Source organism: Chiloscyllium plagiosum, chromosome 6, assembly GCF_004010195.1.
Source record: "Chiloscyllium plagiosum isolate BGI_BamShark_2017 chromosome 6, ASM401019v2, whole genome shotgun sequence".
NCBI classification, from domain to species: Eukaryota; Metazoa; Chordata; class Chondrichthyes; order Orectolobiformes; family Hemiscylliidae; genus Chiloscyllium; species Chiloscyllium plagiosum.
Window position 1 is genome coordinate 106,109,640 of NC_057715.1, and position 16,336 is coordinate 106,125,975.

At 42.8% G+C, this 16,336-nt stretch overlaps 1 protein-coding gene across 6 annotated transcripts in view; it reads left to right on the top strand.

Annotated features, from left to right (window-relative positions):
* The first annotated feature begins 292 nt into the window (after window positions 1-292).
* Window positions 293-16,336, top strand: part of LOC122551172 (interleukin-21 receptor-like) — a 57,228-nt gene continuing 41,184 nt past the window's right edge. For 2 of the 6 annotated variants that reach the window (XM_043692797.1, XM_043692798.1), the window contains exon 1: window positions 294-717. Coding sequence is in view for 1 of the 6 variants with exons in the window: in XM_043692796.1 (XP_043548731.1) it covers window positions 12,768-12,771 (4 nt within the window). In the remaining 5 variants the exon portion in view is untranslated. Of the gene's footprint in view, window positions 718-8,006; window positions 8,063-12,687; window positions 12,772-16,336 lie in introns of those variants that run through there. The other 4 variants (XM_043692801.1, XM_043692799.1, XM_043692800.1 and 1 more) reach the window with 4 other exon arrangements.

The window sequence follows — 16,336 nt, forward strand, 5'->3', positions numbered from 1 at the left end:
CCAGCCCACTGAGACTGCCTTCCCCTGAAACACGTTTCAACTTGGAAATCTCCCGCTAAAAATTACAACTGGAAAGGTGCCAAACCCACTGCAGTCAGAGAAAAATCTTACAGTTGAGGAATTATCCAGAGAGCAAGTGCTAACTCTGCAGCTTCTTTGAACATAAATTACTAGAACTCAAGGAAAACACACAATAATGTACGTGTTTCAGACACACTTGCAGCAATAGCACGTTGGGACAATAACATGTCAGGACATTTCTCGACAGTGGGTTTATTTTTAAATTGGCGGTGTATTCAAAGGAAAATATTTACAATGTTTCTTGTGGCAAATAAATTGTCAGCAGAGCATTGCACAAGTTCAATCTCACCATCGGAGGGCCTCACTTGCATTTGGTACTCACTTAGCCCAGAAATATTAGTGCAATTCCCCACGATCTTATTGTGAATAGCCATTAGTTGGGCGGATGGAGCTTTTCACCCCATTCTGGAGCCTTTTTCACTTCAAAACAGTGATAGCCACACCGTTTGGGATTTAATTCAAACTGCTTTGCAGGACGTCCAGCCAAGAGATATCTTCTTGTCACTCCTGAGAAACTCGCCCACAGCTGACCGGGCGGAACAAAACCACAGAGGGATCCGCAGATGAGACTCGGGATATTTCAACCTCAGTCCAGAGGAAGGGAGATCCAGTGAAGGTTGACAAGGAATCAAAGCGGTGGGTGAATGATCTATTGGCGACCTGAGGTGATAGTCAAGTGAAAGCTGCAAGGTGTAGAATTAAGCGCGAGGGTTTTGGTGAGAGGGAGAGGTGGGGACAAACATGAGAAAGGTTCTGGAGTTGCTGGTTAGCGTGAATTCGGAATTTGAAGCTCTGCTCACAAGGTATGTCACGTCAAGAAATTAACTCCGAATGAATTTGAGATTAGGGTCTGTCTCAGAAAGCGAGGCTGGAAAGATGAGCACCGCCTAAAATGTAAAATTTCATAGAATGCAAGAGAAACAGGCTGTTCTGTTATTCATTTCGATCATGAATCACCTTAATCCCATAGGAACACAAATAGACTATTCAGCCCAATGAGTCTTGCTCTGCCATTCAGTGAGATCATGGCTGATTTGATAATCCTCAAATCCATTTCTACTGCTTCACCTCATCGTCCTGATTCCCTTACTAATTGAAAAATAATCTAACACAGCCTTGGTTATATTTAATCACCCAATCTCGACAGCTCTCTGTGGTAAAGAATTAAACACATTTACTGCCCTCTGAGGGGAAAACTTCCTCCTCATCTCTGTCTTAAAATGCAAATCCTTATCCCAAGACGTTCACACTTTGCATCCACCCCGTCCAATCCCCTTAGAATCTTGTACGTGTCAACAGAGTTGCCTGTCATTCTTCTACATTCCAATGTGCACAGACTTGATCTACTCAACCTTTCCTGATGAGTCAATCCCTTCATTTCTGGCATCTACCTATGCATCTATAATCCGTAACAATGTTTCCAAGCAAAAAAATTGATCTCAGTTCGGGTGGTTTCAGTTGGACCCTCTGGGTTAGCCACTATTTGGAGGAGCAATGTTTCAGATTTCCATTCCTTGGCATGATGTCAACTTGTTGCAACTCCTGTCTTGCATTGAACAGCTCACTTGGTGAATGTAAAAGGGACCCATAAATCGCAGGTGTTGCTTCATTTCAGGACCACTCTACTGTTTCAGTGTTAAAGTTGACCTAAGTTTTAGAAGTGTCTGTGTTCAGAGATGAAAACCAAGACATTAATATCAGAGTACTTGAGTCATCAAAATCCTGGCTAGCCTCAGTGACAAGGATATCACTGGTGCATTGTGAACAACAGGATTGACATGCTTCACGATTATTGCAGCTTGTCTTTTAATTGTATAAGTCCTGCCCCTGTTCCCATTCTTCTAAACGTCAATGAGTTAAGGCCCAATCCATTCAAGCATTCCTCATAAGATAGCCATGTCTGTTCAGGAATCAGTATGGATGGATCTTTCCTTTCTAATACTTCCTTGCCTTTACATTAATTATACACACAATTCTAGGTCATGATTCATCAATGTCATGTATAGTACCAGCAGACCTTCCTGATTTTAATAATATATCTCACTTGCTAAAAATACTAAAAATTAATTTGCCTTCTTAGATACATGCTACATGTGCACAGCAACTTCTTACAATTCATGTACACAAAGACCCAAATGAAGCAGTCCATGTCCAAATATAGCAAGACCAGGAAAACATTCAGACTGGGTCTAAATGTGGCCAGTAATATACCTGGAGAAAGTGCGGACTGCAGATGCTGGAGATCCGAGTCGAAAAGTGTGACGCTGGAAAAGCACAGCAGATCAGGCAGCATCTGAGGAGTACGGAAATCAACATTTTGGGCATGAGCCCCTTATCAGGAATGTGGAGGGGCAGGAAGGGGGCTGGGAGATAAATAGGAGGGTGGGGGTGGGCGCTGGGGGAAGGTAGCTGGGAAGGCGATAGGTAGATGCAGGTGGGGGGTGATGGTGATAGGTCGAAGGGGAAGGTGGAGCAGATGAGTAGGAAGGGAGATGGATAGGTAGGACAATTCAACAGGGCGGTGACAAATTGGCAGGTTGGATCTGGGGTGAGGTGCGAGGAGGGGAGATGAAGAAACTGGTGGTCGGCGTTGATGCCGTGTGGTTGGAGGATCCCAAGGCGGAAGATGACGCGTTCTTTCTCCAGGCATTGGGTGTTAATGTACGTGCCACAAAAGTGCCAAGCAATTACTGCCTCCCACGAGGGAAAGTCTAACCAGAAGACCATGAGAGAGAGGAGCAGAAATGGGCCATTTGGCCAATGGGTCTGCTCTACCAATCAATAGTTCATGGCTCATCTGATAACCCTCAATTCCATTTTCCTCCCTTTTTCCCAAACCGCTGATTCCCACACACCTGTCAGCCTAACATGAAGTGTAAGGAAAATGCTAAAATCTATCATAAAAGATGTGAAAAACGGACACTTAGACAAAACATAATCTGATTTTGCGTAGCCAGCATAGATTTTTGAATTCAATATCATGTTTGACAAATTAGATTTTCAGAAGGCCTTTGATAAAGTCCATCCCCCCCTTTCATTGCAAGGTATTGCTAAGTTGGATCTCACTGGGCATGCGGATTCAGTTTCCTTATCTCTGGGAAGATAGAGGAAGGGCAATGAAGGATCATGAGACTCTTTTTCCCAGTATGGCGGGATGGTCCTATGAAGAGGCATTACACAAGATAGGCTGATGTTCTCTGGAGCATTGGAGCCAGGGTCATTCCAGGTTAGAGGTTTCCTGTGGTTCGAGAATCGAATTTAAAAATAAGGGAGTGCCACTTAGGATTGAAATGAGGAGGTTTTTTTTCAGTCAGAGGAATGCGAATCTTTGGAATTCTCTTCCCAATGGACTGTTGAAGCATATTTAAAATAAAGATTGATTTTTTTTTGATTATCAATGACTTCAAGGGTTATGGAATAATGGGAGTAAAAGTAATTGAAGTGTTTGATTAGACATGATCTGTTAAATGGCGGAGCAAACATTGATGTGCTGAATGGCCCACTCCTAGTCTTATATTCCTATTGGTCTAGTTTGCGGAACACTTAAACCAACAACTTTTTGCTCTGCCACAATGTTGAAATTTTCGTTTGGCCCCTTTTCAATAATCCTTACAAGCAGAGAGTTACAGATTTCTGCTATTCTTTGTGATAAGGACAGTGTTTCCTTGCATTAGCCTTGAATGGCCTCACTCTATTGGTAGTGTTATGCACATGATACATGGTGTTCTAAGGTGGTTAACATCATCCAGTGGATCCTCACCACTGCTCATCATGTCGCATGAGATAGCTGGACACTTGGTCACCAGGAGTTGCTGTTACCTTTGTTTAGGATGGGATCTACAGGATTTTGTTTTTGGCATTTTAGAGGGAAACCACAAGGTAGCCTAATGTAGAGATGCTCTTGTCTTAAAAAGGATATAGCTTTGCCATGGTAGCAAGCAACTACAAGTTACGTTGGTGTAATAGGCATTATGACGTTACGAGGAAATCTAGACGGTGGGTCTATTGCTTTTGAGATCTGGAGCTGTTCTCCTGCTCAAGTTTGTATAGCAACATCCAATTCGGTAGAGCTAAACGCATTTCTCAACATTTATTTTGAAACTTCTTTAGCCAAAGAGTGGTGAATCTAGGGAATTCATTGCCCCAGAAGGCCTGATCATTGAGTATATTTAAGACTGAGATAGATAGGTTCTTGAGTATCAAGGGAATCAAGGGTTCCGGGGAAAAGGCAGGAGAATGGGGTTGAGTAACTTATCAGCCATGATTGAATGGTGGAGCAGACTCAGTGGGCTGAATGGCCTAATTTCTGTTCCTATATCTTATGGTCTTTTGGTCATGAAACATTTCAGAGTCAAATATTGTAAAGAACAACTAAGGGAGAATAGTCATCCAGGAATGAAGAGTGGACAGTGCTTTATGGCCTGTTCCTGAGGTTGCACGATCACTGACTCATGCTGTTCAGGACTTGGTGAGTAAATAACCTGGAACATTGGAAATATCCAGCCTCCCAGATGCTGTTGGCAGTGGGGGAGGGAGCAATGTTAAAATCTCTTCAAATTATTTTCCTCAAAGTTAATCCATTCAATGGAAATTTCGGAGACAGAACATATACTCATTCCTCAGCAAAGAAGTCCCTCAATTTCTGTAAAAAAGTGTAAACTGTGAATGCATTGGGATAATTTCCTTATGCATGTGTAATTGGGTAGCTTGTAGATAGAGAATGTAGTTCGGCCATGCAGAGGAATCAGGGAGTTGCCACTGTGACTGACTGCAACCTCTATGGATGGCTTACCAATTGGGAGAATGGGGGATGGGGGGGGGGGGGTGGTGAGGAGGTCATCTACTAGGATAGCCACTACATATAAGCAACCTGTAGCAACTTAAAGGGAAGGAGCGTTTGGCGATGTTTTGAAGCAGGAGGAGGGTTCACTTTAACCAGAGCACCCAGATACCCAGTAGTTTAAGTGGTCAGACCAAGTGTTGCAGATTGGCACATTCCAAGGTCCAGGACTACATTCTGACGGCCACACTAAAGCTTGGGGCAGCTGCCACCAAGGCATGGTGAGGAAAGACTACTGTCTGAGGTATTTGGTTTTGTGAAAGTAGGTCATGCCTCACAAAACGTATTGAGTTCTTTGAGAAGGTAACCAAACAGATGGATGAGGATAAAGCGGTTGATGTGGTGTATAAAGATTTCACTAAGGCATTTGATAAGGTTCCCCACAGTAGGCTATAGCACAAAAACGGTAGGCATTGGATTGAGGGTGACTTAGCAGTTCAGATCAGAAATTGGCTAACTGAAAGGAGACAGAGGGTGATGGATAATGCTGAAGGATGTCGTTGGTTACAGAGGGACATAGATAAGCTACAGAGCTGGGCTGAGAGGTAGCAAATGGAGTTTAATGTGGAAAAGTGTGAGGTGATTCATTTTGGAAGGAGGAACAGGAATGCTGAGTACTGGGCTAATAGATTCTTGGTAAGGTAGATGAACAGAGAGATGTCGGTGTCCATGTACATAGATTCCTGAAAGTTGCCACCCAGGTGGATAGGGTTGTTAAGAAGGCATACGGTGTGTTAGCTTTTATTGGTAGAAGGATTGTGTTTCAGAACCATGACATCATGATGCAGCTATACAAAACTCCGGTGCAGCCGCACTTGGATTATTGAGTACAATTCTGGTCACCGCATTATAGAAAGGATGTGGAAGCTTTGGAAATAGTTCAGAAGAGATTTACTGGGACGTTGCCTGTTATGGAAGGAAGGTCTTATGAGGAAAGAGTTATAGAGTCATAGAGTCATAGGGATGTACAGCATGGAAACAGACCCTTCGGTCCAACCCATCCATGCCGACCAGATATCCCAACTCAATCTAGTCTCACCTGCCAGAACCCAGCCCATATCCCTCCAAACCCTTCCTATTCATATACCCATCCAAATGTCTCTTAAATGTTGAAATCGTACCAGCCTCCACCACTTCCTCTGGTGGCTCATTCCATACAAATACCACCCTCTGCACCCTAGGTCTCTTTTATATCTTTCCCCTCTCACCCTATACCTATGCCCTCTAGTTCTGGACTTCCCCACCCCAGGGAAAAGACTTTGTCTATTTATCCTATCCATGCCCCTCATAATTTTGTAAACCTCTATAAGGTCACCCCTCAGCCTCCAACACTCCAGGGAAAACAGCCCCAGCCTGTTCAGCCTCTCTCTATAGCTCAAATCCTCCAACCCTGGCAACATCCTTGTAAATCTTTTCTGAACCCTTTCACGTTTCACAACATCTTTGCGATAGGAAGGAGACCAGAAATGCATGCAATATTCCAACAGTGGCCTAACCAATGTCTTGTACAGCTGCAACATGACCTCCTAGCTGAGGGACTTGAGGCTGTTTTTTGTTAGAGAGAAAAAGGTTGCGAGGTGACTTAATTGAGACATATAAGATAATCAGAGAATTAGATAGGTTGGACAGAGAGAGCCTTTTTCCTCGGGTGGTGATGGCTAGCATGAGGGGACATAGCTTTAAACTGAGGGGTGATAGAGATAGGACAGATGTCAGAGGTAGTTTCTTTACTTAGAGAGTAGTAGGGGCGTGGAAAGCACTGCCTGCAACAGTAGTAGACTCGCCAACTTTCACAGTATTGAAATGGTCATTGGATAGACAAATAGATGAAAAAGGAATGGTGCAGTTTAGATGGGCTTCAGATTGGTTTCACAGGTTGGACAACATTGAGGGCCCAAGGGCCTGTACTGCACTGTAATGTTCTATGTTCTATGTCTTCCTGCTGAAGGTAAATGGATGTACATTCAGTTATTGGACTCTCCTAGTGCCTCAAATATATGTGAATATTAATTTTGTATCTATAAGAAAGGTCTGGTTTTTTGGATAGAGTCAAAGTTTAATTTTTTTTGTTTACTTAATATGCATCTGCACAGAACCAAACTGCTTTTGTGTCAAAGATATTTTTTATGAATAAAGAATATTTTTGACATTAAAAAAAGTCAGACACCAAATCAGCCAATAGCTGAAAGAGCATTGAGTGTAATGGATGCCTGGCTGAGTTAGTCAGAATGAATCATGAGAGGTAACAGAGATTGCAAATGCCATAAACATCAGCTGAAGTACAGACAACAATGCATATTATAGCTCACCTGGCCTGCCAAACTATGACGTCGTGTCTCTGTTAATCTATGCACCGTCCTGTCAAGCTCCACCTTAACTCCTCGCTTTCCACACCACTCCAGAGTTTATCCTGGATCACTTCACTACACTTCCTCACCCTCACATCCTCAGAATTGGTCCCTGCCCAAAACAAATTGCCCACTTATTGACTTGCCATACTGCTTCTTTTTGACATGCTCACTGTGGTAAGTTGCCCCAAGCCTCAGTGGGAAAGGCACCCACCTGCTACTCACCCAGGAAGGATGAATAAAAATTGAAATTTCTAGCAGGTGCTAGAAATCAGAAACAAAAATAACAATTGATGGAAGAGCTCAGCAGGTCTGGCAGCATCTGTGGAGAGAAAGCAGAGTTAACGTTTCGAGTTCCATGACCTTTCCTCAGGATTGGGAAGAAGATTGGATACTTCAAGGACTTTATTCTCAATCAAACTTGTTCAAACAAAATGCGAATTAGATTCAGTGATACAGGGTCCACTGCATATTGCTATTGGGAGGGTATTAAGATGAGGCGATTACATCTTAACTGTTACACATATAAGGCATCAACTAACTAACATTGATAAAATAAAGGACAGCTTAGATTTAAGCTCAACATATACAATAGATTTTACAGCAATAACAGTTGAAGATCAATTCCTGATAAGAATCGTTTCACCAAAAAACAAGTTTGCCTCAAATAGCACAGCTTATTTCACAATGTTTGATTGCAATATGCGTTTCCCTTTGTCACAATGTTTGAAATGGGAGGTAAGCATCCTTGACAAACCTAATGCCACCCGGAATTGTCCATGAGGAGATGGTGGTGAGTTACCTGCTTGTATTGTTGCAGTCTAGCAAACTATCTGTTGGGAAGATAGTTTCAGGCTTGGTATGATAGTGAAGGAACAGCAATATGGTTGAAAAGTGTAGCACTGGAAAAGTACTGCAGATAAGGCAGCATCCGAGGGGCAGGAGAGTTGATGTTTTGGGCATAAGCCCTTCATCGGGAATGTGGTGGAGGGAGGGGTCTGAGAGATAAATAGAAGGTGGGGGTGGGGCTCGGGGGAAGGTAGGTGGGAAGGTGATAGATACATTCAGGCGGTGGGGGTAATTGTGAAAGGTTGGTGGGGAGAGTGGAACAGTTCTGTGGGAAGGAGGATGGACAGGGAGGACAGGTCAGGTCAAGAGTTGGAGGATTGGATCTGGGATAGGGTGGGGGGAGGAGAGATTTGGAAACTAATTAAGTCAATATTGATGCCGTGTGATTGTAGGGTCCCAAGGTGGAAGATGAGGCATTTACTTCACTAGTCTCCCCTCCCCCACCTCATCCCAGATCCAACCCTCGGCACAGCGCCCTTGACCTGTCATACCTCTCCATCTTCCTTCCAACCTATCCGCTCGACTGTCCCCACTGACCTATCACCATTACCACCCCCCCACCTGCATTCACCTATTGCCTTCCCAGCTAATTTCCCCCCCAACCCCACCCCTACATTTACCTCTCAGCTCCTCCCCACCCCCACATTCCTGACAAAGGTCTTATGCCTGAAATGTCAACTCTCCTGCTCCTCGGATGCAGCGGTGCTTTTCCAGCACCATATTTTTCGACTCTGACTATCCAGCATGTGCAGTCCTCACTGCAGTCCTTGTGTGGTCCCAAGTCAGGACAGCTTATGACTTGGAGGGGAACTTGCTAGTGTTGCTTTACAATGTATCTTAATTACTGTTTTTCTAAGATTTTGTATTTCGAATTATCTTTGACATGGCACTGCATAGTCATCAGGGACCAGCGTTGAGTTGATGTTGGCAAAAGATGAAGGATGACCAGGAAAATATTGCTATAATTCAGACAGGAGGAGTGCCCTGGTAATCAAATCCCATGACAAGGGGATTAAAGTCTACTAGGGTTACACAGGAATATAGAGTCAAAGTTAAGATCAGAGCAGTTGTGGTCTTATTGAATCGTGGAACAGACCTGAAGGGCAAAGTGGATTCTCTTTCCTTATCTATATGTTTGCATGAAAAGAGTCTCAACTGAATTTTCCAATGGCAAAGTTCAACTGTTACCTTTACTTCTTCTGCAGCTCAGTTGAATTCTTTGCCTGTCATTCTTGTTCCTTTTTAAGAGCTTTGTCCTATCCACGTTATCCAGCTCACTCATGATTTTGGAAACCTTTATCAGGCGTCCTCTTAGCCTTGTCTTTTCTCCAACGAGAAGAGTTCCAACCTTTCCAGTCTGTCCCATAACTGAAGATCCCCACCTCTGGAACCATTCTTGTAAATTGCTTTGCTGACTCGTTAATTAATTCGCATCCTTCTGAAAATGTGGCACTCACAACGGTACATGAAAATGCAAGAGAGGTTCCCAAAGGCCACCCACACGAAAGGTTTTTAAGGACCTAATATTCAAACTTTAGCTCACCATTGGGAAAATGAGTTCTTGCTTCCCATCCTTTAAAGCACAATCTGTAACCTCAAGGCCTGGCATTTCCCATACTCAACCATTACCGTCAAGCCAGGGGATCAACCCTGGTTCAATGCAGAGAGCAGGAAGGCATGTCAGGACCAGCACCAAGAACATCTGGTGTCAACCTGGTGAAGCTACCAAACAGGACTACTGGTATGCCAAACAGCCTCAGTGGCAGGTGACAAACAGAGCTCAGCGACCCCACAACCAATGGATCAGATCCAGGCTCTACAGTCCTGCCACATCCTCTCTTGAGTAGTGGTGGACAATCAAACACTCACTGGAAGTAGAGGCTTAACAATATCCCCATCCTCAATAATGGTAGAGGCCAACACAACAGTGCAAAAGATAAGGCTGAAGCATTCACAACAATCTTCAACCAGAAGTGCCAAGTGGATGATCGATCTCAGCTCCCGCCTGTGGTCCCCAGTATCAGATACCAGTCTTCAGCCAATTCAATTCTTTCCACTTGTTATCCAGAAATAGTTGGAGCCACTCGATAGTGCAAAGACTAAGGGCCTTAACAACATTCCGGCAATAGTCCTGAAGATTTGTGCTCCAGATATTGCTGCTCCCATAGCCAAGGTCTTCCAATACAGATTGGCATCTACCAACAAAGTGGAAAATTGTCCAGGTATGTCAGGTACATAACTCCAACCTTGCCCCTTCAGTCTAACTCAATCATCAATAAAGTGATGTCAATAATGCTATCAGGGAACACCTGCTCAATGATAACCTGCTCAGTGACGCCCAGTTTGGGTTCCACCAGGGCCACTCAACTCCTGATCTCATTACAGCCTTAGTTCAAACATGGACAAAAGAGTTAAATTCCAGAGGTGAGGGGAGAGTGACAGCCCTTGACATTGAGGCTGCATTCAAATGAGTATGGCAACATAGAGCCCTAGCAAAACTGGAATCAATGGGTATCAGGTGGCAAACTCTCTAGTTAGAGTCATTCTTGACACACAGGAAGATGGTAGTGGTTGTTGGGGATCAGTCATCTCAGCTCCAGGACATCTCTGCAGGAGTTCCTCAGGGTAGTGTCTTAAGCTCAAACATCTTCAGCTGCTTCACCAATGACTCTTCCTCCACCATAACGTCAGAAGTGGGGATGTTCGCCAATGATTGCACAGTGTTCAGCACCACTCACAACACCTCAGATACTGAAACAGTCCATGTTCAAATGCAGCAAGACCTAGACAATATCCAGGCTTAGGCTGGCAAGTGGCAAGTAACATTCATGCCACACAAATGCCAGGCAAATACCATCTCCAATAAGAAACAATCTAATTGCCACTCCTTGACATTCAATGGTGTAACTATCACTAAATTTCCCCCATTATCAACACCCTTGGGGTTACCATTAATGAGAAACTCAACTGGATTTGCCATTTAAACACAGTGGCTGCAAGAGGAGGTCATAATCTAGGAATACTGCGGCCAGTAATTCACCTTCTGATTCCCCAAGGCCTGTCCACCATCTACAAAGAACAAGTCAGAAGTGTGGTGGAAGACTCCGCACTTGCCTGGATGGCAACACTGAAAGAGCTTTATGCTATCCAGGACAAAGCAGCCCACTTGATTGGCACAACATCTACAAGCATCCATTCCCTCCATCAATGGTGGTCAGTAGCAGCAGTGTGTACTATTTACAAGATGCATTGCAGAAATTCACCAAGGCTCCTGAGACAGTACTTTCCAAATGCACAACCACGTCCATCTTGAAGGACAAGGGTGGCAGATATATGGGAACACTACCACAAGCAAGTTCCCCTCCAGGCCAGATATCATCCGAACTTGGAAATTTATCACCATTTCCTCACTGTTGTTGGGTCAAAATTCTGGACCACACTCCCTGATGGCATTGTGGGTCAACCCACAGCAGGTGGACTGCAGAGGTTCAAGGAAGCAGCTCACCATCATCTTCTCAAAACGCGATAGGCAATAAATGACCAACCAGTGACATCCATGTCCCATAAGCAAATTTAAAAATCCCCCACCCGCCTTTCCAAAAGCTTTGGGTGGGCCCAGGAAATTCCACAATTTTTTGATGAGACATTAAACTGAGGCCCCACCTAATGCTCAGGGCAATATAAAATAGCCCATGACACTATTTTGAAAATGAGCAGGGGAGTTTTCCCTGGTGTTCTGTCAAATATTTATCCCTCCACCCACATCAATAAAGTGTGTTATCTGATCTTTGACAGGCTGTTGTCTGTAGGAGTCAGCCGTCTGCTTATTGATTGTGCTTCCTGCCTGACAGCGATAACCATACTTACACCTGTAAAGGACTCTTAGATTTCTGGTGGCTGTGATGTACATATTGTATAAATAGAATCCTCTCTTTAACCTCCTGCCCTACAACTCTTCAAGGTCTTTGCACCTCTCCTAATTTTGCCTCCTGTGTATCTTCAATTTGTTTTGCACACGCCCCAAATCATCAACTCCTGGCGGTTTCTGAGTCTTCACTAGTAGCAGTTTCCCTTTCGAGAATCCCTTCAGGAAACTGCATTAACCTCTCTCTGTCCTTTCTTGAAAAGCTAATCCGTCTTCAGCTACTCTCATGTTCTCTATTCCTGTTGTTAAGTATCAAATCTTTTCTGACAACCCTCCTGCTATACCTTTTGTAATGTTTTACAACTTTAGAAGCACAAATGTAAACTGAAAGCCTCAGTATGTCCCATTAGGTCTGCAATTAGAGTTATAAATATTGGCACAACTGTGAACAATATGCCCTATTATACAGCCGTACACCACAAAGTCCTATGAGACAACCTCTGCTGCATCAAACAAAACAATTTTGTGGTTGAATAAATCTGCTGTTTCACTTGATTCATACTTTACCCACTCCCACAGGTTCACCAGTAATGTACTGTCAGGGTGGTGCTGTGAGTCATTAAGTTATTGAGCAAATTTGTTTTTCACCTTGTTATATGAGTTTTATTTCCTTGGAATTCACTCGTCATCAGCAGAGCATGACTTTCAAAATTTAAACAGTTTGGTTTACTCAGCATCACAAAGCATCAGCAAGCGTTCCCATTAGATCTGTGCTTGGGATCCAATGGGTAAGTATCAGATCTCCCAACCTTTGCAGAGTGTTAATCTTACTGCTCCCCTCTCTCTTTGTTCCTTTCTGAGATATGAATATTTGTTTGATCTTGTATCTGTAAGCTGGTGAGCTCATATGGCTTCTTAATTGCAAGGCTGGAATGAATTTGAATCGGTCCTTAAGAGTAATTTCAGTGACCATTTGCATTCATGTTTCTGAAATATTCTGCTATTATTTTTATAATACTGTTTTGTTAGTATTTATAATATTGACATTGGTATTTCTGCTGTTTATTTAATATTACATTTTTAAAAATTTTCTCTTGTTAGCATCTCCGGTTCTGATGTCAATAGTGATATTTTTCTATTAATATGGATTTATAGGGATTTTTATTTCATCATCAACATAACTATTTCGTTTCAAGCAAAATAAAGGCTGATAGAAAAGTAGTACCTTGGTTAGTCTGAAACTCTACCCAACAAAAATAGTTATTGACTTACAGAGCTGAACTTAGAGAGCTTAACTTACTCTCTGTTCCATCCATAGAAATCTCAACTCTTGTGCACAAGCAAGTAGGAGAGACAGTTGGCTCCCTTTTCAATGCCTGAACATACCTGTGGGTTAGTTTAAGGGCAGTAGCTGAGCCCTCACAATGGCTACAGGATGATGGGTTGCCATTGGCTTGGGTTGGAATGGGATGAGGTATTTGCCTCGTTTCTCCCTCTGGTTAATGGTACTTTGAAGGATGAGGCAGACGTTGCCTCACTCGGATGTGGGAGGGAGTTTTGAAGGAAAGGGGTAAGCAATCTTTTATCAATTTTCTTTGCAGATCTTTCAATGTTTTGCCTCCTATTTGAGGCAGTTGTTGTGACACAATGCCACACGTGGAGCAAGACATGATTAAAACCAGAACCTCTACATTACAAACTTGCAGGAGAAATTCGAAGTCTGATGTCTCTCCTAGTCTCTCTCTCTCTCTCAAAATCGCAAAGTTTCCCAAACAGATATATGAAGTCGAAGCAGCAACAGACCACTCACCCCATCAAACCTGCTCCATCATTCAACGGACCACGATTGATCTGATTATTCCACATTCCTTCCTATTCACAATAACCTTTTGCCCCCTTGCTCATCATGAATCTATCTTCCTCTGCCTTAAAAATATTCAAGCAGTCTGCCGTCAGCATCTTCTGATTCAAAGAGTTCTAAACTCTCATGATTGTCTGTGAGAAAACATTCTCTTTATCTCTGTTTTAAATGGCCAATCTCATATTTTTAAATAGCGATCCCTAGTTCTGGACCCTCCCACAAGAGGAAATATCCTGAGCACATTCATCTTGAAAAGACCCCTCAGGATCTGACATGTTTCATCTAATCATCTGTCACTTTTCTAAATCAAGCCTGTCCAACCTATCCTCAAAAGACAACTCACCCTGTTCTTAGTATTAGTCTGATAAACCAGATCTGAACTGCTTCAAATGTGTTTTCATCCTTCCTTAAATAAGGAAAACAATACTGCACACAGTGCTCCTTCCAAACCCTTAACCACTATCATCTAGAAGGGCAAAGACAGAAAATATATGGGACAACCACCACCTGTAAGGCTCCTCCAAGTCATTCATCATTCTGACTTAGAATCCCATCTCTGAGCCTTCAGTGTTGCTAGATCAAAACCCTGGAACTCCCTCCTTATGGCATTGAATCACAAAAAAAGTTGATATGCAGATACAGCAAGTAATTAAGAAGGCAGTAGAATATTGTCCTGCATTATGAGAGGGATGAACTTTAAAAACAGCGAGGTTATGCTGCTGTTGTGCTGTACAAGGTGCTGGTGGGGCCACACCTGGAGTACTGCGTGCAGTTTTGGTCTCCTTACTTGAGAAAGGATGTACTGGCTCTGGAGGGGATGCAGAGGGGGTTCACTAGGTTGACTCCAGAGATGGGAGTTTTGGCTTATGCGGAGAGACTAAGTAGAATGGGATTATACTCATTGGAATTTAGAAGAACAAAAAGGGATCTTATAGAAATGTATAAAATGATGAAGGGAATAGATAAGGTAGAAACAGGGAAGTTGTTTCCACTGGCAGGTGAAAGTAAAATTAGGGGTCGTAGTCTCAAAATAAGGGGGAACAGATTTAGGATTGAGCTGAGAAGCAACTTTTTTACCCAGAGGGTTGCGAATTTGTGGAATTCCCTGCCCAGTGAAGCTGTTGAGGTTTCCTCGCTGAATATTTTTAAGGCAAAGAGAGATAGACTGTTGAACAATAAAGGAGTTAAGGGTTATGGCGAATGAGTGAGTAAGTGGACCTCAATCCATAAACAGATCAGTCATGATCTTATTGAATGACAAATGCTGGCCTCACCATCAAACACCCCATAAGTGAAAGAGAAACACTTCAGATGTGGTCTCACTAGTTTTCTGTACATTTGAAACATAACCTCCCTACTTCTGTGCTCAATTCATCTTGGAATTGACAATAATTTTCCTATTAACTTTCCTAATTACTTACTGCACATGCATACTAACCATTTGTAATTCATGGCCAAGGGTACTTGGGTCTCTTCACATCTCAGAACTAACAAGATTTATTTCTATGCAATTGTAAAACGAGCAAATACTTTCTGAATTTGGCAGCCCACTCTATACTATTGCCAGCCTTGCAGTTATCTTCGGGAAAGCGTGTTGCATCATATTACCTTATCATAGTCTTGCTGAAGAAATACAGAAGTTGTAACCTGAAAAACAGTTCACGTTATCAACTACAGTAATCTCTACACTATTAACCTCTTAATTCTCCCCACTGTAACTTCTGTGAACTAGCCACAATGCTTAGGGAGAAAATACTTGTAAGGAGATCTCAGCTATCTGTAAGAATAATAGGGTGGTTATGGTAGGGGATTTTAACTTTCCAAACATAGACTTGGACTGCCATAGTGTTCAGGGTTTAGATGGAAAGGAATTTGTTAAGTGTGTACGAGAAAATCTTCTGATTCAGTATGTGGATGTACCTACTAGAGAAGGTGCAAAACGTGACCTATTCTTGGCAGGGCAGGTGACTGAGATGTCAGTGGGGGAGCACTTTGGGGCCTGCGACCATAATTCTATTCGTTTTAAAATAGTGATGGAAAAGGATAGACCAGATCTAAAAGTTGAAGTTCTAAATTGGAGAAAGGCCAATTTTGACAGTATTAGGCAAAAACTTTCGAAAGCTGATTGGGGGCAGATGTTCGCGGGTAAAGGGACAGCTGGAAAATGGGAAGCCTTCAGAAATGAGATAACGAGAATCCAGAGAAAGTATATTCCTGTCAGGGTGAAAGGAAAGGCTAGTAGGTATAGGGAATGCTGGATGACTAAAGGAATGGAGGGTTTGGTGAAGAAAAAGAAGGAAGCATATGTAATGTATAGACAGCAGAGATCGAGCAAATCCTTAGAAGAATATAAAGGCAGTAGGAGTATACTTAAGAGGGAAATCAGTAGGGCAAAAAGGGGATATGAGATAGCTTTGGCAAATAGAGTTAAGGAGAATCCATAGGGTTTTTACAAATATATTAAGTACAAAAGGGTAACTAGGGAGAGAATA